General features: G+C 46.7%; 1 protein-coding gene across 6 annotated transcripts in view; it reads left to right on the plus strand.

The window, feature by feature from the left end:
- The window catches only part of PDE8A (phosphodiesterase 8A), a 167,501-nt gene that overhangs the window by 139,560 nt on the left and 4,452 nt on the right, over positions 1-23,489 (plus strand). For all 6 annotated transcript variants that reach the window (XM_053365110.1, XM_053365113.1, XM_053365109.1 and 3 more), the window contains 11 exons: positions 3,608-3,696; positions 4,392-4,443; positions 4,940-4,982; positions 7,863-7,940; positions 9,302-9,372; positions 10,765-10,929; positions 13,906-13,954; positions 15,232-15,367; positions 16,931-17,129; positions 20,808-21,025; positions 21,929-22,061. In XM_053365110.1, the coding sequence (XP_053221085.1) occupies positions 3,608-3,696; positions 4,392-4,443; positions 4,940-4,982; positions 7,863-7,940; positions 9,302-9,372; positions 10,765-10,929; positions 13,906-13,954; positions 15,232-15,367; positions 16,931-17,129; positions 20,808-21,025; positions 21,929-22,061 (1,233 nt within the window). The remainder of the gene's footprint in view (positions 1-3,607; positions 3,697-4,391; positions 4,444-4,939; positions 4,983-7,862; positions 7,941-9,301; positions 9,373-10,764; positions 10,930-13,905; positions 13,955-15,231; positions 15,368-16,930; positions 17,130-20,807; positions 21,026-21,928; positions 22,062-23,489) is intronic.

Below are 23,489 nucleotides of genomic sequence, written 5' to 3' on the forward strand. Positions count from 1 at the left end.
AGATGAATGGGCGGCGGTGGGTGCCACGTTCAGGCGTCCCAAGCCGTTGACGCTGCATTCGATGAAGATGTTGCAGTGAATCAGAGGCCCTACGGACATTAATGCATGCAGGAGTGGAAGCAAGAGAGAAATGAGTCATGGTGTGCCTGCATCAAAAGCCCAATCTGGAAAGGAAACGCTGTGGTTGCCGTTTGCATCTGGCCGTGAACGTGTGCCACAGTGTTCCCAGGAGTACTTTCAAATATGTCAAGTGGGGGGGGGGGGAGAGAGAGCTAAAATGGCAGGTGTTTTTGCACCAACTGAAATTGCATTTGATTACAACTCATTTTATTTGTTTACATTGTTAATACACCACCTCCAGAAACAAGGAAATTATCTTTTCAGGTTAAAATCACTAATTTTACAACAAGGAAAAAATACAGCATGATCTTAAATCAACTTTGTTTGTTTGTTTGTTTGTTCAGCTTACGTTAGGCCCCATCTGTGTTATACCTTTAAAGCAGTAGCATACCACTTTAAACAGTCATGGCTGCCCCCCCATAGAATCCCGGGAGCTGTCGTTTGTTAAGGGTGCTGAGAATTGTCAGGTCACCCGTTTTCTCCTCACAAAGCAACATTTCCAGAGTGCTTTCAGAATCAATCCGTCTTCCCAGGGAACCCTGGGAACTGTAGCTCTGTGAGGGGAGAAGGAGATATCCTAACAGTTCCCAGGATGCAGAGTGGCAAATACATCAACAATAGAGGGTTTTTAAAAATAAAAACAGTTTTAAACTTTCTAAAAAGTGATCTCAGAAATGCCAGGAACAATGTTTTTCAGGTATCAAATGCCCATATAAAGCAAGAATACAGTCAAACCTCAGTTGTCGAACGTAATCTGTTCCAGAAGCCCGTTCGGCTTCCAAAAGGTTCAACAGCTGAGGTGCAGCTTCTGATTAGTTGCAAGATTAGTTCAAGTGAAAGCAGCATTGGACGTTCGACTTCCCAAAAACTTTCGAAAACCGAAACATTTACTTCCGGGTTTTTGGCGTTCAGGAGTCGAAACGTTCCAAAACGGAGCTGTTCGGGAACTGAGGTTTGTCTGTATTTTAAAATTTATCCTGAAACTCAATAATGAGGGAGGCAGGCAGACATCACCAGTTCCACAAATGGGGAACTGCCACTGAAAAGGCCCTGTCACAGGTAAACACCAAGCAGAGAGAGAAATAAAACTCCAACCAAGTAGAGGAAGCAGAGAATAAAACTCATGAAAGCTAAAGCAGGCCTAAAAGCTGAGTTTAAAAGGCCCGGACGAAGGGAGGCTTGGCCTGGGGCAAAAGAACATTCACACCTGTGGCCCTCCAAATATTTGTTGGGACTACAGCACCCATATGCCCTGACCATTGGTTGTGCTGGCAGGGGCCAATGCGAGTAGGAGTCAAATAACATCTGGAGGGTTGGAGGTTTCCAACCGCTGATGCGCAGCCTGACTGGTATAAATGTGCATGCCAGGCCTTGTGCTTGTAGCAATAGCACGCCAGTAATAAAGGCTTGAGTGGTTGTGCTTCTATGGACATAAAGGGGCCAGAACCCTCTAAAGAGTCTATGAATGCTTAGTAGGATTGTGGCACTCATGATAAATGCCTTTTTTGATGTGGCGGGTTGCCCACGGAATCCTTCCGCAGGCAGCTGCTTTGCCTGTGCCTCCTGCCACAAAGCTCAGATGTGATTATCTGGGGTGAAATTGGCAAATCTGCGCGCAAAATCGGTGAGCATGGCTGTTTGACATGCTCAGATCGGGTCATGGTAGCGACCTCTCCTTGGTCATAAAATGAGGAGTTCAAGCTTTCTTTAAATATATGTGGACCTTTTTTTGTGGGGCCACGTTTTAGGGCCAAATTAAGCGTGCTGCTTGGTGTTTTAGCGGTCTTTCTTTTCTTTTTAAAGAAAGGACTAGCTAGGACAGGCAGGGAGACAACCCTTACTTTAACCCTTTCCTCACCCCCCCGCCCCCCATCATGCTGTGAGGCTCTGACTGGGTCTTGGGCAAAGGAAGTTTCTGTGTGAGGTGAGGCAATAAGAGATTCAGTCTGGCTTGAATGCAAGGTTGAGGCAGATTCAAGGTGCATCAGAGCTCAGACTGGGTTCAGGGCTCAAGATGTGTTAGAAGAGCAACACATAACTCTGATGTTGCTTCAGCAAGGAAATAACAAGTCACATCAGCTGAATTACTAGCCCTGGGGAGCCACTGGGCTTGCAGGATGGGCCTTCTGCAATGGAGTCCTCCGAGTCTAAGGAAGGCAGTTCCACATCCTCAAGCTGGAGGCCTCTGTGGGTTTGTCCGATATCAGCACTTCTAAGGCAAGAAAAGGACGTGGGTGGCGCTGTGGGTTAAACAACAGAGCTTAGGACTTGCCGATCAGAAGGTCGGCGGTTCGAATCCCCACGATGGGGTGAGCTCCCATTGCTCGGTCCCTGCTCCTGCCAACCTAGCAGTTTGAAAGCACATCAAAGTGCAAGTAGATAAATAGGTACCACTCTGGCGGGAAGGTAAACTGCGTTTCCGTGCGCTGCTCTGGTTCGCCAGAAGCGGCTTAGTCATGCTGGCCACATGACCCGGAAGCTGTACGCCGGCTCCCTCGGCCAATAAAGCGAGATGAGTGCCACAACCCCAGAGTCGGTCACGACTGGACCTAATGGTCAGGGGTCCCTTTACCTTTACCTTTAAGGCAAGAAAAGCCTTCCTTCCCCTCTTGCTTCAGAACCCTTGATCTCCTGACAAACTGGAATGGAAATGTGGGGAACTGAACTTCAGAATGGAAAACGGAGAGGAACCGAAAATTACAGATTATCCCATCCCATAAGAGCAGCTCACTGTGGAGCTAGTTATTTGTTGGTTGATTTGCTTGCCGCCCATCTTGACTGGGTTGCCCCAGGCACTCTGGGTAGCTCCCAGCAAAGAAATAGCAAAAGCACAACCCAACATCAAACCCTAAAAACTTCCCTGATGTCTTTTAAAAATCACATAGCTGTTTATCTGTTTGAGATCTGCTGGGAGGGCGTTCCACAGGGTGGGTGCCACTACAGAGAAGGCCTTCTGCCCGGTTTCCTGTAATCTCACTTCTCACAGTGAGGGAACCACCAGAAGGCCCTTGGAGCTGGACATCAGTGTCCGGGCTGAACAATGGGGGTGGAGGCACAGTAGCCTTTTAGAGGCATTAAAAATAATAACCAAAGGCCCCATCTGCCCTGTACATTTAAAACAGTATCATACCACTTTAAACAGCCATGGCCTCCCCCCAAAAATCATGGGAACTATGGTTTGATAAGGATGTTGAGTTGTTTAACAGTCAACCCCTCTTCTCAGGGAACTCTGGGAATCATAGCTCCATGAGGGGAACAGGGCTCTACTAACATCCCTCAGCATCTCTAACACCCTACAGCTTCCCAGATTCTTTTTAAGTGGTATGAAGTTGCTTTAAATGTATTGTGCAGATGGGGACTAAAGGCACAACTCTGAAGTCTTATGTGAAAATAGTTTTAATGAGAAAGAGAGAGAAACGTGGGAGGATTTGTCCGTGAGCTCCTAAATCGAATGTCCTCTTTACTTGACCTTGATTCCCATCTGCAGGAATGGCAAGGAACCTACTACACTAAGAAGAAAAATGGAGAGAGTATACAACAAAATGTGAAGATCATACCTGTCATTGGACAGGGAGGGTAAGCCTCAAAATCAAAACTGAATATTGATATTGTCATTGTCGTCTTAAAACGAACTACTCGTAATTGCGGGGAATGGCTTGCAATGAAGCGCATGATCAGGAATCCTGAGGACTTTAGCCATTTTTTAAAATAAAGTTTGTAGCCTCATGGTGAAGGCTCAGGCAATAGAATGAGACTTCCTCTGGTCAGGTTTCTCATCTCTCTCCCAGCGCAAAAAGCAGTCAGACCACTGGTCCACCTGGCTCAGTTTTGTCTACTCGGATGGGCAATGACTCTCCAGGGTTTCAGACTTTTCCCATCCCTACTTGGAAAAACCAGGTCTTGAACCTGGGACCTTGTGTAGCCAAGGCAAATACTTTGCTGCTGAGCTATGGTCCTTCCCCGAGGCTCCTGCTCCTGCAGTGTTCCTGTAACCTGGGATGGCTCACCTGGAATTCTCCAGGTGCTTCATAGACTCCGCCTCCCATCATCTCTGACCCTTGACCACTCCAGCTGAGGCTAATAGGAGTTGGAAGCCAACAACATGTGGCTTAACACAGGTTAGCCACCTCTGCTGCAACCCACCAAACTAGGATAGCCATTTTAGGCTAAAATGTATTTTTAAAAATAAATAAATAATTAGCTCTTAAGAGAATCGAAATCTAAGGAGCCAAAATATATAATCTGTCCCGTTGCTTGTCTTTCTTTTACAGAAAAATTAGACACTATGTGTCACTTAGTAGACCATGCAATGACAACAGTAAGGTAAGCAGAACAGGTATTCCAGCTTAACTAGAAGCGGGGAGGGGATGCGTGATAGGAAGGGTGAGGAAATGTTTCAGCCCTCTGTGGACCAGTTCTTTATCTTCCTCCATCCCTGCAGGCCATCTTCGACAGGTGTGTGGAGTCACCCACCTCTGATGTCATGATGATGGCTGGGGACTTAGAGGTGGGCGGTCTCACCCATCTGTCAAAGGTGATCTGTGGGGCGGAGGGAGGGGGTCTGTTTCGCCAGTGTGTTCCCCACAGGTGAAGCAGCACCCTCTAGGACTGAACCCTCCTCTCACCAGCTGATAAGCGAAGGGTTCAATCCTGCTGGTTGCAGGGGTCTGCTTCGCAGGATTGAACTGGAGCCATGAGCCAACTGGGAACCCTTAGCAGGCCAGATTTGGCCCAGAGGCCAGAGGTTCCTAACCCCTGCACCAAAGGTTGATCCTATTGTTCTGGCTAATTTCTCTCCCCCCCTTTTTTTTACTTGCAGGCTGAAAGGGTCTGTGAACGTGTCCAAGCTGAGTCCCAGACAGGTACGGCACTGCAGGTTTTGTTACGAGAAAATCTCTCGCATTTTAATAACAACAGCTCAGCCTATTGCCATCCACCAAGACATTTCTTCATAATAAAAAGGCATAACCCGAAACACGTTTTAGAAATGCATTTACTTGAGGCGGTTAAGAGGAATGATTAAAAACAGAAAGAAAATACACTGTCTGATCTAAAACTCCTAAGACATTTGCACAGCGCTGGTGAGGACACCAACATAGGTCAAATGCTTTTTGAAACAAGTACGGGCTTAGCAGTTGTACAGTGTCAGGGTTGGCACCCTTCATCCCTAGGCCTAATTTCAAAAAATCCCACAAGTGATGAGTTCAGACGTCTGACCAGAGCGATCTGTCTTTCCCCTATCAGCCCACTGCTGGGGTTGGGGGGGTAGTGCAGATGTAGCAACAGATGTGACCCAGATGTGTACAGTTGCCTACACTTCAACTGAGCAAAAGTCGGAGGACAAAAGCAGCTGAGTCGGGTGTGGAGGTGAGAGGCGTGGCCTGGGGAGATTCCCAAGGGCCATATAGGGGCTTCTGGGGGCCACATTTGGCTCCCAGGCCTGAGGTGCTCTACCCCTACTCTAGAAGGCCATGTCACTACCATGTTGTTGTTGTTTACCCAATCTCACCTCAAGGCTCCAGGGCATGTTCCAACATCAAAACAAAATATAAAAACAGTTTAAAACAACTCAGAGGTCCAGCTTCAAGGGCCTTCTGGCAGTTCCCTCCCTGCAAGAAGTGAGATTACAGGGAACCAGACAGAGGGCCTTCTCGGTAGTGGCACCCGCCCTGTGAAACGCCCTCCCACCAGATGTCAAAGAGAAAAACAACTACCAAACTTTTAGAAGACATCTGAAGGCAGCCATGTTTAGGGATGTTTTTAATGACTGATGCTTTATCGTGTTTTTAATACTCTGTTGGAAGCCGCCCAGAGTGGCTGGGGAGATCCAGCCAGATGAGCGGGGTATAAATAATAAAATATATTATTATTATAACTTGAAATAATAGGAATAAGGTGGGTCATAAAAATAAACACAGGTGGGGACGCAGGTGGCGCTGTGGGTTAAACCACAGAGCCTAGGACTTGCTGATCAGAAGGTCGGCGGTTCGAATCCCTGCGACGGGGTGAGCTCCCGTTGTTCAGTTCCAGCTCCTGCCCACCTAGCAGTTCGAAAGCACAAAGTGCAAGTAGATAAATAGGTACCGCTCCGGCAGGAAGGTAAACGGCATTTCCGTGCGCTGCTTTGGTTCGCCAGAAGCGGCTTAGTCATGCTGGCCACATGACCCGGAAGCTGTACACCGGCTCCCTCGGCCAATAAAGCGAGATGAGCACCGCAACCCCAGAGTCGTCTGCAACTGGACCTAATGGTCAGGGGTCCCTTTACCTTTAAAAACAAACACCTTGTGTGAAAAGCCAGGATAAAGTACAATAATCTATTAAACAATAAAAGCTTTCCTAAACAGGGCTGCCTTCAGATGTTTTCTAAAAGACTTCTAAGCCCTACTTAGAATCACACAATTGTAGAGTTGCAAGGGACCCTGAGAGTCATCTAGTCCAACCCCGTGCAATGCTTGGAGATGACTGTCTGCAAGCAAAGCAGATGAGGTGCCACTGAAGTGCAAGTCCTTCCCCAGAGGTTAGTATTTTGCATGTGAAGGGGGCACTGAGCATCTCTGCTAGGCAGGCTCAAGCACAGAGTACACCACACTAGGCAATCCATAATATTTGCAGAGCAATAAAACAGTTCTCTGGGAAGGAGACTAAATAACAGGCCAACTATCTGTGCCAGGCAGCTGTGTTTCAAAGCGAACAAGGAATCAAGGCAACCTTGACTGTTTAGTGGGCTTGTAGGAGGAGATTCCAGTTTCATTTCCTACTCCTTGGGAACAGTAGCTGATACAGCTTCCTAAATCTAGATTTAAATGTGTCAAGGACGGAGTCTTGAGTGTTGTCGTGGCTGGGATGGAAATCTCCCAAGGACATGTTTACGTGGGTTCCTCTGCAACGGCCACAGGTGTTGGGAATCCACAAGGCACGACTCGCTGTAGCGTTGAGGTAGAACAAAACAGCAGATTTTGCTCCCTATCAAAGTTCAGCTGATTGTCACCAATTGGATTTATTGATTTATCGTTAACCGTTGTTGGGAGTAACATTGAGGCATCCCAGAATATGGTTTGAAGTAGGGGCTAGGCAGTTCTTCCTTGGCAAGGAGTTCCAGAGCCTGAGAGCAGTACGTTTCTGAGCACAATTCAAAGTGTCGGTGCTGAACTTTAAAGCCCTAAACAGCCTCGGTCCAGTATACCTGAAGGAGCATCTCCACCCCCGTTGTTCTGCCCGGACACTGAGGTCCAGCACCAAGGGCCTTCTGGTGGTTCCCTCCCTGTGAGAAGTGAGGTTGCAGGGAAGCAGGCAGAGGGCCTTCTTGGTAGTGGCGCCCGTCCTGTGGAACGCCTTCCCAGCAGATGCCAAGGAAATAAAGAACTATCTTACTTCTCTAGGGCAGAACAACGGGGGTGGAGACGCTCCTTCAGGTATACTGGGCCGAGGCCGTTTAGGGCTTTAAAGGTCAGCACCAACACTTTGAATTGTGCTCAGAAACGTACTGCTCTCGGGCTCTGAAACTCCTTGCCAAGGCAGCCCTTTTTAGGGAAGTTTTTAATGACTGATGTTTTAATGTATTTTTAATATTCTGTTGGAAGCCGCCCAGAGTGGCTGGGGAAACCCTGCCAGATGGGCAGGGTATAAATATCATCATCATCATCATCATCATCATCATCATCATCATCATCATCTGAGAAGGCTCTCTCACCTTCCTAAATGGGGACGTCCTTTTTCACAGCAGCAATTTCTTGCCTCTACAGATATCCAGAGCTGCAGGCACAAAGACAGGCGGAAAGGCTCTTTAGATGTCAGATCGACCACTTCTCGGGGTAGTGATGGTATGTTACATGAATCCATCTGTTTCCATTGTGCGGGAGGATCGTGCCATTGCTTATGTAGCCAAAACTGAACCACCCCTGTAGAAAAGAGGAGTCTCAACAAGCTTGGGAGAACCCCAAGGTTTGCAGAAGTACAGTAACATCTGGGGGGGGATCTTTTGGGTAAGAGAAACCCCAACAACAGCCCAATTCAGTCTGCTTACTGGCTGCTTGCAGGAAGAAATACAACAGAGGGGGCACAAAATGGAATGGAGCAAGTGGAACCGAATGCGAACTTTAATCGAAGGTCCAATTTGTCATTATTAGTATTAATATCATTTTATTTGTTTATATCCCACTATCTCATAGAATTGTAGAGTTGGAAGGGATCCCGAGGATCATCTAGTCCAACCCCCTGTAATGCAGGAATACGCAGCTTTCCCGTATGGGGATTGAACCTGCAACCTTGCCGTTACCAGCACCACGCTCAAACCACCCCAGAACCAGGATTCATGACAGCTCAGAAAAATTAAAGCAATTACAGAGAAAACAGACATAGCTAAAAAAAAACTTATTAAAATATTTGATAAGGGATTAAACTGTTTATGGAATGGAAACAACATAAGACCATATCTGTTAACATGCAGAAGGGGAAAAATACAGTAAAGAGCCCTTTCCTTAAAAGCAGTCAGTTCCCACAAAGCCTGCCAGAATAAAACAGTCTTCCGCCTGCTGGTGGAAGGACAACAAGGAGGGAGCCAGTCTGGCCTCTCTGAGAAGGGAGTTCCGAAGTCTGGGAGGAGCCACTGAGAAGGCCCTCTCCCACATTCCCCTTAAATGTGCCTGTGAAGAGAGAAGGGTCTGGGCAGAATATGATCCTTCAGATATTTAAAATATTTAAAATATTTTTAATTGTTTTATGAATTTGGCACCTTTAAACCCAAAACAAACATTCTGTTTGTGAGCTTCAAGTTCTCTCATTTCCCCCCTCTCACCTCATTTGTTCAGTTCATGTGAAACATGATTGTCTAATTTTGAAAAAATAATAATATATATGTGTTGAAGAAAATGGAAAAATTGGGTTATTATGAAATCTCAATGCAGCCTCTTTGAGGAAGGCAGTAAAACATACAAGCTTTTATGCTGTAGGTTGCTTGAATCTGTGTAAGATATCGGCACCCATTGCTGGGTGCGTGTGTGTGTGTGTGTGTGCGCGCGTGTGTGTGTTATGTACTTTATGTGCCTTTGATGCTAAATGTTAATATTGTTTCTATTGCATGTTTAAAATGTAAGCTGCTTTGGAGACCTTCTGGTTCAAAGAAGAAGCAGCATGTGATAGGTTAACATTGTCCACTAATTTTATTCCACTTTATTCTGCATAGGCAGTTCACAGAGAAGGCATTCCTCTATGGCCAGAATACATTCCATGACTATTGAAGCACCCATTACCAAGGTGAGACACGACCGTTTGAGTTTATTGAGATCCAATGGCTTCATTTCCCCCCAGGAATTTGCCTTTTCCCCTTACAAAACTACCATGTTCCTACACAGGCCCCCCACATATTACCATGGGTTTACATGGGGAAAATGTTCTGCTATATGCAGCCAAAGGCCACACAGAAGTAATAGGAAACCATGGTGTCCTGTCCTGGTCCAGACAATGAACCCATGTAGCGTGATGGAGGAAGACAGGCCTGTAGTTGCAGCACCAAGGACAGCTCCAAATGAGCAACGTGCTCTGAGGGCTGGAGGCGAACTAAGGCCTTTTGAGCCTCTGTCTCCAAACCATCTCTTTTATGCTCTGTCCTCTTGGTTGGAGAACTGCAGGCTCAGGCCAACCCTTTGGCCTGAACGTGGACATTTCTCCCTTACTCTCTAGCCTGGTGTGCTGCCTGCACCATTGGACCAGCGCCATAATGTAGGAGACACACAGTTCCTTAGACTCTGGGGAAGGGGGCTGTGGGCATACTTAGTGTTAGGAGACCCTGAACGTGGTCTTCAGTGGGCCACTGCCAGCCTTCAGTGCACCCTGATAATCAGCACCAACCTCAGAGCCAAGTACCTCATCCAGATATTCAAAGGATGGCCTTGGAACTACTCCTTCTCCAAGACCAGGACCAGGACACATGGTTTTTCGCTACAGACAAGAGCAAGCCTACATGAGCCACACAGTCGTGTCTTCTATTACAAGTGCAAAATGAACTACTTTTGCAGTTATATTTTTTGTTACCACAAGTTAGTAAGAATTCCGTTTTCTGCTGTGCTGACCGCTAATATTTTCTGACCACAAGCAAGGACTTTGGCTGTAATATTTATACAAACAGGGATCAATGTGGTTAACTGGTTTAATGAGACAAGTCGGTTTCAAAAACCAAAGTTTGAAGTTATGACAAACAATCGTTAAGATGAAACACACTTTGTCTGAGTTTTGGCATAACGCTAAACTGCTGTTATTTAAAAATGGAAGGGAAAGCTTCTGATCTTGTGGGTGAATCAGAGGAGAGCAGAAAACACTGAGATTGATTCAAATAAATAAACCAGCATGCCCCAATGTGATGACCTCAATATATTTTGGACTACCGCTCTCATAAACCCTGCCCATTGGCCATATTGACTGGGGCTGATGGGAGTTGTAGTCCAAAACATCTAGAGGGTTCCACTTTTGGGGGAAGGGATACTTGTCTAAACCATAGTTTAGCATTACGTCTGAATGAGGTCACTATAGCCAATATGGAACTAGATGACCAATCGTCTCTGACTCTAACACAGCTTCCTATGTTCCTGTGCTTTTGACAGTCAAATCTGACTTCTTGAATTGCTTGTTGAAATCTTTCCTTCAACCTAGGTAATAAATATTATCAATGCTGCACAAGAAAGTAGTCCCATGCCGGTTGCTGAAGCCTTAGATCGAGTTCTTGAGATCTTGAGGACCACTGAATTGTATTCTCCACAACTTGGGACGAAAGATGAAGACCCACATACGAGTGACCTTGTTGGAGGTTTGATGACAGTAAGTAAAATCTGCTTCTTGATTAATGTTGTCTGAACCTTAAGTGAGCCAGTGTGGTGGGATATGGTATTTTTTTTATTTTTAAAAAATCACTATATTATGGGGAACCCTGGGGTGCCTCAGAAATCCTTTGGAACTTCTTCAACAAAGCCAGTCATGACAGATAAAATTCGTGGCAGATAAAAAACACATGACAGTGAGGCCCAACAATCCTGAAGAGCCTAACCAGGTTAACTGTCATGGCTTTCTCACAAGGAAACCTTGGGGAGGTGGCTTGGCGGGTCGTGGTTAGGGGAGATTACCCAGCAACCTCACAAAACTACAGTATCCAGGATTCTCTGGGGGAGGTAATGACAGTTAAGCTGGTGTGAAATGGGGTTTCAATTTTTAATGCAGATGTATCCTTTATTGTTTGGTTGTTAGTAAAGGTAAAGGGACCCCTGACCATTAGGTCCAGTCGTGGCCGACTCTGGGCTTGCGGCGCTCATCTCACTTTATTGGCCGAGGGAGCTGGCATGCAGCTTCCAGGTCATGTGGCCAGCATGACTAAGCCGCTTCTGGTGAACCAGAGCAGCGCACGGAAATGCCGTTTACCTTCCCACCAGAGCGGTACCTATTTATCTACTTGCACTTTGATGTGCTTTCAAACTGCTAGGTTGGCAGGAGCAGGGACCGAGCAACGGGAGCTCACCCCGTGGCGGGGATTCGAACCACCGACCTTCTGATCAGCAAGTCCTAGGCTCTGTGGTTTAACCCACAGCGAATGAATAAATATTTTTTTAGCATGGGTTCTTTTCAAATGTGTTCACACGTAAGTTGGTGGGGTCCCGTTTCTGCATTAATCCATGATATTTTTGATATTATTTTTTTAAAAAACACATGCATGTAAAGTTGCATTTGAAGATTTGTTTTTGAACACATCTTCTCATAACATACACATTCCTTAATGGATTTTCTATGGAAAAATGCATTTTAAAATGTGTTTTGATACATTATTTGAGCTGAGGACTGTGTCCAAAGATTAGGGAAGTATGAAAGCCGGTGGGTAACAATGTCAAGCATATCTACTCAGAAGTAAAACCTACTGAATTCAGTGGGGCTTTCTCCCAAGTAAGTGGGCCTGGGTTTGCTGCTTTGGTTCCAACCCGCACTGTTAGTCTTGGGGTGTTTGGGCTGTGTGCGAAGAAATAGGTCAACTCACACCAGAATGCGCTACGATTGAATTTCGCAAGCTTCTCTAGTGAAACAAGGGCTTCATAAGAGAGATGACTGGCTTTCAGTGAATGAGGAGTGCATTCATGTTAAGCGTGTTAATGGATAAAAAGTGCTCAAGAAACTGTTTTTCATGGTGGTGGATCAAGTCTACCCCCCTTGTTGATTCTGGAAGGTGCACAAGAGCTTTGTTTTGCAGTCATGTGCTTTTGGAGGAAGTGTCAAGCAGCTGTTAAGAGCCAGGCAGCTGTCCCCTCTTAAGTCACAAAGCTCCAGACTAATTGATTTATTGTTCTTAAAATAGAAGCCAGATGCAGACAGACCAGCTGCAGCTTCCTGCAGCTTGAGTGTATTACCTTTGCACTCAGCTTGAAGTCTGAAGGTTGGGTGCACTTGTCGTTAAGGTCCCTTTGAAATCGATGGAGCTTGTGTTAGTCACGACTCATCTCAGCCCCAGTGATTTCAGTGGGCTGGAGTGCAAAGCAACTCATCTGGTGGGGTTCAAACCACAGTGCTAGTTTCTAGGCTACCTCATCCCTTGCCCAGTCCCGCTGTCAAGAATCTCACACAAGGGACGAGCTCCTTGAGCCACAGTGTGACTCTGGGGAGAAGGTGTCATTTCAGTAAGCATGGCAGCGCTGCGGTCTAAACCACTGAGCCTCTTGGGCTTGCTGATCAGAAGGTCGGCGGTTTAAATCCCCATGACGGGGTGAACTCCCATTGCTCTGTCCCAGCTGCTGCCAACCTAGCAGTTTGAAAGTACACCAGTGCAAGTAGATAAATAGGTACCACTGCGGCGGGAAGGTAAATGGCGTTTCTGTGTGCTCTAGTTTCCATCACGGTGTTCTGTTGCGCCAGAAGTGGTTTAGTCCTGCTGGCCACATGACACGGAAAGCTGTCTGTGGACGAACACCGGCTTCCTCGGCCTGAAAGCAAGATGAGTGCTGCAACCCCATAGTCGCCTTTGACTGGACTTAACCATCCAGGGGTCCTTTACCTTTACCTAAGTATGGTTAAATTCAACATTAGGGATGGAAGGATCTGTCCATTTGGGTTCTTTTGGTTCCTCATTTTCCCCTGCCTTCAATTTAGTTCTCTACATTTTCGCAGCCACTTTTTGAAAAAAAATCCTCATTCCTTCAGCATTTTAGCACAAATTTCTCCTAATGTACACATTCTTGTATGCAATTTTGACTAATGTCTGCATCTTTGCAGGCAATTTCTCCTAATGTAAAGCATTTTTGTATGTCGTTTTCACTAATACGTTTGTTTTTTATGAACACTTTCCCCTAATATACGCATTTTTCTAAACGTTGTGTGGTTGGAGAACTCCCTTGCAAAATCTGGATAAGTGTGAATTTTGAAAGATGTCTGTGGTTCGGCTCTCATATTGTTTCAGAAAGTGCAGATCTCATAAATTCAGCTTTAAATGCCAGCTATATCGAATTCCTCCCTCCCCAGCATCTTATATTGTACCCATAAATCAACTGATGATGAGCATACCTCTTTTAGGACCAGTGAAATATGGCCAATTCAGCCAGAATGACTGCTCCACTGCATGGGTTGCATCTGACAAAGGTTTACTCAAAGTAGCTCGATTAAAATTGAGGTCATGTCTCCTAATTTCATTGGATCTACTCTGAGTAGGGCTAAGATGGAATATAACCTAGTACTCCAAGCACTTTCTTCCCCCTGTGCATCTGGAACAGTAAATTTATATATAATAATCCCCCCATTTGTTATTTTCAACTCTTTCTTAAATAGGATGGCCTACGAAGATTATCAGGGAATGAGTATATATTATCAGCAAAACGTAAGTCTTCTCATTGCAAAGTATGCATTTTCTTTATCTGTTCTAGAATTGGTGACTTTTATAAAATGCATTTTATAAACTTTTATAAAAAACAACCAAATATTATTTTAAACAAAGAATTTGTGTACAGTTTATTGTACAGTGGTACCTCGGGATGCGAACTGGATCCGTTCCGGAGCCCCATTCACATCCTGAATGGAACGTAAGACACAACGGCGCATGCACGGATCACGTTTTGCTGCTTCCGCGCATGCGCATGACGTCATTTTGAGCGTCTGCATGAGCGGCGAAACCCGGAAGTAACGCGCTCCGTTACTTCCGGGTTGCCGCGGAGCGGACCCGAAAGCACGCAACCTGAAGCACATTCAACTCGAGGTATGACTGTACAATTACTGCTATAACTAACAATTAGGGAAGCGGTTGCCCGCAATGAGCTTATTCCAGAAAGCCTGTGGACGCTTTATCAGTTAAATCTGTATTGGTTTTATTCATTCATTCATTACTTCTGAAGCACCTGTGCTGAGATTAAAAGTGATTTGCAGGCTCACAATCTGTAGATAGGAGACAAAACTTAAAAGGCGCCCATTTTTAAGGTTTCAGCCGTTTACAGAGTATACACCAGGGGCTGCCAACATGGTGCCCTGAATGTTGTGGCTGCCTTGTAATCTTCCCCTGCTGCCCACATGGGCTCTGAGATCTCCACTCCCTTCCCCCTTCTCCCTCGAAAAATACATAGAGAAGGAAGTTGCAAGAGGGACACTCTTTCCCACTTCCTCTTTCAACACTTATGTGATTTTTACCCAGACCCCTTGGAAAAGTGGTGTTTGTGCGCACTATCTGTTTCTGTCTCTTGGCGGGGTTGGGTTGCGGGGAGCTGATCTAGGGAAAACATGGAGGGAAATTCTCGGGGGGGGAGGTGTGGAGCCCACGACACTTACTCCAAAAAACCAATTGTGCTCAGAGGTCCAGAAATAGTTGGCAGCCCCTGAAAACCTTGCAGTCCTGAGCTCTTCTGGCTGACAGACAGATACAGAGGTTGCTTCCTGTCAACTCTGTGGTCTGAAGACAGCCAGCAGTTGGAGGGTGGAGGAAGCAGAGTTCCCTGCAGATGTGCCTTCTCTCTTTGATGGATGGGGTCAGGTTTGCCTTCCTCTTTCTCTCAGGGTTTTTTAATTTATTTATAGGAAGTCGGAGGTGCAGCCTTTGATCCCCAGGCTGATGCCAGAGGCCAGGTCATGCTTTATAATTTCCTCCCACTGTCTTATTTTCTCCCGTAGAAACTCATCAGGTCCCAGGCAGTTTAATTTCGCCCATCTCCCTTAATGACATACCACCACGGATAGCAGAAGCAATGGAAAACGAGGAATACTGGGACTTCAACATCTTTGAATTGGAAGCAGCAACCCATAAAAGGTTTGTTGTCAAGAAAGTAAAACAAAAAGAACAGTGTTTCCCAAACGTGGGTCTCCGGCTGTTTTTGGACTACAACTTCCATCATCCCTAGCTGGCAGGACCAGCGGTCATGGATTGATGGGGATTGTAGTCCAAAAACAGCTGGGGACCCAAGTGTGGGAAACACTGTTCTAAACTGTGTTGCAGTCTGAAAATAAGTAATCTGGAACATAAAAAAGTGATGCTCGATGTGACTTTTAAAACCCTGGCCAAGCTAGTCCCAAAGAAGTAAGGGGAGGACATTTGCTGTGCTGAGACCCTGTTTTTCCTCTGCTTCCCATCCAGAATAGACACTTCCTGCCTTGGCATAATTTAATGTGCTAGAGACGTGTTGTCAAAGGCTGAGGCTGCCCAAGATGCTTTGGTGCATGAGGCAGAAATCCAAGCTGGCATCTCCCTAGTTCACCCTGGTGGCAGGAATACAACAATAAACTTTTTTACAGAGTTTAAGGTTTTCCAATTGAGGCAGGCAATCTCACTCTGCTTACTGGGAGCCCAGCCCTTGATCCAGGGCTATCTGATAGCATCCTATAGGCCAGATTTAGCCTGCAGGACCTTGGTAGTTAGTGCCTACCCTAAAGTTTCACTTATGAGCCCTTTGCCAGTCGTAGCACAATGGAAGTTTTATTTCAAGATATTGCATTATTTTTGAGACCAAGACTGTATTCATGCAGCAACTTATTCCATTTCTCCAACACCTCCCTAGCTGTTCATGTCTGCATTATATTTCAGTTTTCACATGATGTAAAAGCCACTTCTGGAAAACTTGTGAAATGTAGTCCGTGTTTAGCGCTCATTCCCATATCACTGGATTCCAGAAAAAAATCCATTTGTAGCCCCCTCAACCTGGAAAATTACAGGAGTAAAGTGATGAAATTTGGGGCATTATACCAGCATGTAGTTTTTTCCTGCTGTTTTCATGGAGGAACAGAAACATACATGTGCAGAAAGCACAGGAGAATAGCGACATTGTCCAGTGACATCCATTGCTGTTTTGCAGCGCACCCACTGCTATCAGTGAAATTTAGTGCATCATGCTGGTATCTCATTCAAAAAGCTGCAGTTCCGCAACAGAACAGGTACTGCAATGGGTAAGGAATGTGAGAAAACAAGACGGAAGCCCTAATATTACAGTCAGGAAAACCAAGACAGTATTCCCCACGTCTGAATAAAATGTACATGAACAGCAATATTTCTCTGGCTATTTCTGCCTTTAGACAACAGCTGGACAGAGGCTGCTCTCGTATTCTGATTTCACTTCTCACAGCCTGAATAGCAGCTGTTGGGGAATCACAAGTCAGAAGAATGCTCTTTTGCTCAGATCCTGCTTTAAGGTGTCTCATTGGCCCCTTTGGGAACAGGATCCTTGAGAGTAGACAGGCCATCAGCCTGATCCTGCAGGGTTCTCTTTATGTTACCATCCCCAGCTTTTACCATTCTGATAATGTTGACGGTGATTCTCCTTTCAGGGCAATTTCGTTGAACTTCTTTCTTTCTGTTTCTCTTCCCACCCCACCCCTTCAGGCCTTTAGTTTACCTTGGTCTCAAAATGTTTGCCCGCTTTCGGATCTGCGAGTTCCTCAATTGCTCAGAGTCGACCCTGCGATCATGGCTGCAAGTCATCGAAGCCAACTATCATTCGTCCAACTCCTACCACAACTCGACTCACTCCGCTGATGTGCTGCACGCCACAGCCTATTTCCTTTCCAAGGAAAGGGTTAAAGTAAGGACAGCTTCTCAGGAAAGAGGGGGAAGGAAGGGGGGGACCAGTGGTGGCTGGTGCCTATGGGGCTGGTGGGGCGGAAGGCAGGCAACCCACCCGTAGGCGGAGCCTGAGCTAACGACAGACAGAGGCAGAGCTATCTAATTCCAGTTTCCCCTCCATCCCGACTTCCACAAGGGAAGACTTAAGGAGAAGGCAGCTGACAGGCAGAGCCACCACCCCGGGCTAGATGTAAGTCAGAAGACAAGCAGGTGTGGGGAGCAGATTGAGGTTGGTGGGGCAGCGCCCCACTTGCCCTGATGTGCCAGCCTTCACTGATAGGAAACCATCAGAAGCTGGAGTCCGGTGTAGGTCAACAATAAAGCATCCAATATCAGCGAAGTTAACTCCTTATTCAAAGAAACAAAACGGCTCCGTCCTGGTGGTCACAGCAACCCTTCCCAGTGGGTCTTGCCCCAATGAGGCAGTTGCGAGAACTGCCTTCCCACTGCTCTCGTAAAACTCCTCCTTTTCCAGGTCCTTCCTTAGCAACCTGAGGCTCCTTCGTCTTGTATCTTGTTGCTCTGCTCTCTTCGTTTTCTCTGCTCTGCACGTTCTGGGAGACCAGCAGGGAGGGGAGCTGGTTGTAGCAAGAGGGGAAGACTCCCTGGACTCTTCAGTGGCCTGTCTTATCTCTGTCTCCTAGCCCCGCTCCTCTCCTGCCTCTGAGTCTGGGCTGCCCTCTGCCACAGCCTCTTCCCGCTCACTAAACCCTGTTGCATCTTCAGCTTCCGACACCTCCTCTTCCCAGGCTGCTCCCTCTTCTCCCTCGGATCACGCATTGTGGTCCTACCACCAGTCCCCGAAGCCTTCTTCCCTGGGGGGTTCCCCAGCTAATGCCTTCTTCCACTGCTCTGCACCCAACCAGTCCATTACAAGACCAGACCAGACCAGTTTGTCCACCTAACTCAGAATTGACTGGTAGTGACTCTCTAGGGTCTCGGGCTGAGAAGGGGCCTCCCCATCATCTGTTATTTGGTTCTTCTGATTGGAGATACCAACTTTGACATGCAAAGCCCCAGTGTTGCATAATTCACATACCTATGCATACATGCACACTAGACAGCTTGCGTTCATCATCATCATCATCATCATCATCATCATAATTTTTTATTTATATCCCGCCCTCCCCAGCTGAAGCCAGGCTCAGAGCGGCTAACAGCAATAAAAGTAACACAGCATTCTAAAATCAATATTCTAAAATCAATTCAAAATCAAATGGCAACCACTGGGCCAGAGTTCTACGAGGATCACCAAAGAAGGGGATCAGACTGTGCCTTGGCCAAAGGCCTGGTGGAACAGCTCTGTCTTGCAGGCCCTGCGGAAAGATGTCAAGTCCCACAGTGCCCTAGTCTCTTGTGACAGAGCGTTCCACCAGATCGGGGCCACGGCTGAAAAAGCCCTGGCTCTGGTTGAGGCCAGCCTAACCTCCCTGTGGCCCGGGACCTCCAAGATGTTTTTATTTGGAGACCGTAAGGTCCTCCATGGGACATACCAGGAGAGGCGGTCCTGTAGGTACAAGGGTCCTAGGCCGTATAGGGCTTTAAAGGTTAAAACCAGCACCTTAAACGTGATCCTGTACTCCACCGGGAACCAGTGCAGCTAGTATAGCACCGGGTGAATGTGATCCCGTGGCGAGGACCCTGTAAGGAGTCTCGCTGCGGCATTCTGCACCCGCTGGAGTTTCTGGGTCAGTCTCAAGGGCAGCCCCACGTAGAGTAGTTACAATAATCAAGTCTGGAGGTGACTGTTGCGTGGATCACAGTGGCTAGGTCAGGGCGAGAGAGGTAAGGAGCCAACTGCTTAGCTTGGTGGAGATGAAAAAATGCTGCCTTTGTTACAGCTTTTGACATGGTTTTGACACTGTAAGAACACCAGAGGAGGATGTTGGAGGAGGCTATTGGCCCATCTAATCCAGCAATCTGTCCTCACAGCAACCCCTAGGATGCCTATGGGAAACCTGCAAGCAGGACCTGGTCACATGAACACTCTCCCCTCTTGTGGTTTCCACCAACAGGCAGACAGAGGGATACTGCCTCTGACAGTGGAGGAAGAGCATAGCTGACCTAGCCACTGTGATCCACGCGACGGTCACCTCCAGACTGGATTATTGTAACTCGCTCTACGTGGGGCTGCCCTTAAGACTGACCCAGAAACTCCAACGGGTGCAGAATGCTGCGGCGAGACTCCTTACGGGGTCTTCGCTGCGAGATCACATTCATCCGGTGCTATATCAACTGCACTGGCTCCCGGTGGAGTACAGGATCAGGTTTAAGGTGCTGGTTTTAACCTTTAAAGCCCTATACGGCCTTGGACCCTCGTACCTACGGGACCGCCTCTCCTGGTATGCCCCACAGAGAAACTTACGGTCTTCAAATAAAAACATCTTGAAGGTCCCAGGCCACAGAGAAGTTAGGCTGGCCTCAACTAGAGCCAGGGCTTTTTCGACTGTGGCTCCGACCTGGTGGAACACACTGTCACAAGAGACTAGGGCCCTGCGGGACTAGACATCTTTCCGCGGGGCCTGCAAGACAGAGCTGTTCCGCCAGGCCTTTGGCCAGGGCACAGCCTGACTCCCTCCCTCGGCAATCTTCGCGGAGCTCTGGCCCAATGGTGGCCAGTGGCTTGAATTTAATTAATTTTATAATGAATGATTTTAGAGTGTTGTTTGTGTTGTACTTTTGTATTGTTTTATTGTTGTTAGCCGCCCTGAGCCCGGCTTCGGCTGGGGAGGGCGGGATATAAATAAAATTTATTACTATTATTATTATTATTATTATTATTATTATTATTATTATTATTATTATAGCAGCCACAGACAGCCCTATCTTCCATCAATTTGTCCAAATCTCTTTTAATGCCATCCTAGCTCATGGGCAGGGACGCAGGTGGCGCTGTGGGTTAAACCACAGAGCCTAGGGCTTGCTGATCAGAAGTTCGGCGGTTTGAATCGGAACAAATTAAGTAACCTGAGGTACCACTGTAGGTACCGCTCCGGCGGGAAGGTAAACAGCGTTTCTGTGTGCTGCTCTGGTTCGCCAGAAGCGGCTTAGTCATGCTGGCCACATAACCCGGAAGCTGTACGCCGGCTCCCTCGGCCAATAAAGCGAGATGAGCACCACAACCCCAGAGTCGGCCACGACTGGACCTAATGGTCAGGGGTCCCTTTACCTTTTTAAAGAAAAGTGGAACATTCTGGGGTCACATCAGAAACTGGGACAGCTTCTATAAATCCTGGACTGTCCCTGGAAAATAGGGACAGGTGGAAGGTCTGAGAGCTACATTTCTCAGAGTGGTTTAGCAACCAGCCCCTCTTCCCAGGGAACTCTAGGAACCGTAGCTCTGTGAGGGGGGAAAGGGGTCTCCTGTTAACTCTCAGCACCCTTTGCAAACTAAAGTTTCTAGGATTTTTTTGGGGGGGGGGGAGCAATGACTAAATCTCATCTAAACAGCCTTGTGTGGAGAAGTTAAGTCGGTTAGAAGTAAGCATTTCCCTTACGACTTAGCTTTCTGCAAGCTGGGAGAGTTTGACATAAAAGTAGAAACATTCATTCTAGATGCAGGATAAGCCCAGTGGTCTCTTGGGAACCTTACTAAACATCCTTCTCATCTTTGTTCCCCCCCCACACACACACACAGCAAACCTTGGATCCCATTGATGAAGTTGCTGCTCTGATTGCTGCCACTGTTCATGACGTGGATCATCCAGGCCGAACAAATTCCTTCCTGTGCAATGCAGGAAGTGAGCTGGCCATTTTGTACAACGACACAGCAGTGTTGGAGAGCCATCATGCCGCCTTGGCCTTCCAGATCACCACGCGGGACGATAAATGCAATATTTTTAAAAACATGGAGAGGTGAGTTTTCAAAACGGGGGATCTGTCATGCTTAGGCTAGAGTCTCTACATACCTTGAAGTGATGTTTTCGAAAAGGAAACGACAAGGAAACGCACCAGACAAAAAATGGCATTGGAGGGTGATATACATATTGGAGGTCTACTAGGAAGGGTTGTGAAACAGCTCCCTAAGATCTCATAAACCTAAGGGCTGATTCAGATGGTCTGGAAAAAGCACTTGGGTACAGACCTTTAGGGACTATGCCTCTCCCTAATGAAGGGGAGGATCACATATTTGAACTGCCGCCCAGTGAAAAACACTGCCACCCTTGCTTGCATGTGGAAAGCTAGAACATCAGGAAAAGGGTTCTCCCCATGTGCTAACTTTCCACATGCAAGGAAATTTTGATATGGCGAGAGAGGCATTCACACATATTCCCCACCTGCATTCTGGAGTTCTATAGCCTTGAGAAGTCTGCTTCATTGACAGCCTGCACATTTAAGCAGCAAAATTTAGTTTTAGATTTATCAACTTACTTTATAGTTTTCGAGTCATCCACTAAAATTCTAGTGGATGGATCAAAAGGCGTCAATTTCAGGAGCATTTGAATTTGAATTACTGGTGCTGTTGTTCTGAGTCTTATTTTGGTTCTGTTGTTGAAATAGGGTTTAAAAATAAAAACTATCCGGAGAATTAGTTAGAATGCAGTTCCTTTTAAAGTCAAATCAGTTGGTTAAGTGGTTCAAAATGCAAAGGATTAACAGACTGAATTTTTTTTAATTGGTTGACAGCTCTAGTAAACTATAAAGCTCAGCGTGTTGTTCGGATTGTTCCCAAGTTTCCAATCAGAAACCTTTTCAGTCAGAATCTAGACAAGATGGCCTTGAGCCCATGCATATCCCACACGGTCCTTCTTTACGCAGGAATGAATACCGAACCCTCCGGCAGGCCATTATCGACATGGTCCTGGCCACAGAAATGACCAAGCACTTTGAGCACGTCAACAAGTTTGTCAACAGTATCAACAAGCCGCTGGCAGCGCTTGAAGAGAATGGGGTAAGAGGCTCTCCGGGGAAGGCAAGGAGATGCGAAAGCTGCAAGTGGATGTTAATTTATTACTTAATTTGGGAGCTAATTGGCCTGCAAATTTCACGCTGCTTCCTGAGGAGCAGAATGACATCTAGGCAAATCCTTTCTCCTATACATCTTTCAGGATTTTCCCTATTTCTAGCCAAGGAGCCAGTGTATTATTATTATTATTATTATTATTATTATTATTATTATTATTATTATTACAGTGATACCTCGGATTACATACGCTTCAGGTTACAGACTCCGCTAACCCAGAAATAGTACCTCGGGTTAAGAACTTTGCTTCAGGATGAGAACAGAATTCGCGCAGCGGCAGCGGGAGGCCCCATTAGCTAAAGTGGTGCTTCAGGTTAAGAACAGTTTCAGGTTAAGAACGGACCTCCAGAACAAATTAAGTACTTAACCCGAGGTACCACTGTATTATTATGCAAAACAAATGTTGTTTTTTAAGCGAGAGAGAGAGAGAGAGAGAGAAACTGGTACAGTTTCCAGGGGACTTTACTGCATTCTAGAATGAAGGTGGTTTGCGCCCCACTCAAAACCATGCCCACAGGGTTATGCCCCCACCATTGCTTCGCCCCTGTCCCACCCTTCTTGGCATGAGAGCAAAAGGACACTGCCGCTGAATGACCCATCTAGTCCAGCATCCTGGAAGTAGGTTTGTGAATGGCCCTTATCTAAATGGCCATGTATTAGTTTGTGGAAAGCTAGCCTGTTGGTAAGAAGAGATCTTTTCCCTAAGAAAGAAGGGGCTGCTGGGTGGCCCATCTGGTCTGGTGTCCTCTACTCCCAGGGGTCAGGCAGATGCCTAAGATGCACAACTTGAGTACAACAGCTTTTCCTCTCTTTGAGATTCCCAACAACTGGGATTCAGAGGCATACTCTGCCAGTGGAGATGGAATATAGCCATTGTGGTTAGTAGGTAAAGGTAAAGGACCCAAGGATGGTTAAGTCCAGTCAAAGGTGACTATGGGGTTGTGGCGCTCATCTCGCTTTCAGGCCAAGGGAGACGGCGTTTGTCCACAGGCAGCTTTCTGGATCATGTGGCTAGCAGGACTAAACTGCTTTTGGCGCAACAGAACACTGTGATGGAAACTAGAGCACACAGAAACGCCGTTTACTTTCCCGCCACAGTGGTACCTATTTATCTACTTGCGCTGGTGTGCTTTCGAACTGCTAGGTTGGCAGGAGCTCAGACAGAGCAACGGGAGCTCACCCTGTTGTGGGAATTCGAACCGCTGACCTTCCGATCGGCAAGCCCAAGAGGCTTAGAGGTTTAGTCCACAGCTCCAGCGACGGCCTTATTCCTCCATGAATCTGCCTAAACCTCTTTTAAAGCCATCCAAGTCGGTGGCTACCAGTAATTTCATCGTTTTAACTATGCACCCTATA

This window comes from Podarcis raffonei, chromosome 14 (assembly GCF_027172205.1).
Source record: "Podarcis raffonei isolate rPodRaf1 chromosome 14, rPodRaf1.pri, whole genome shotgun sequence".
Taxonomy (NCBI): Eukaryota; Metazoa; Chordata; class Lepidosauria; order Squamata; family Lacertidae; genus Podarcis; species Podarcis raffonei.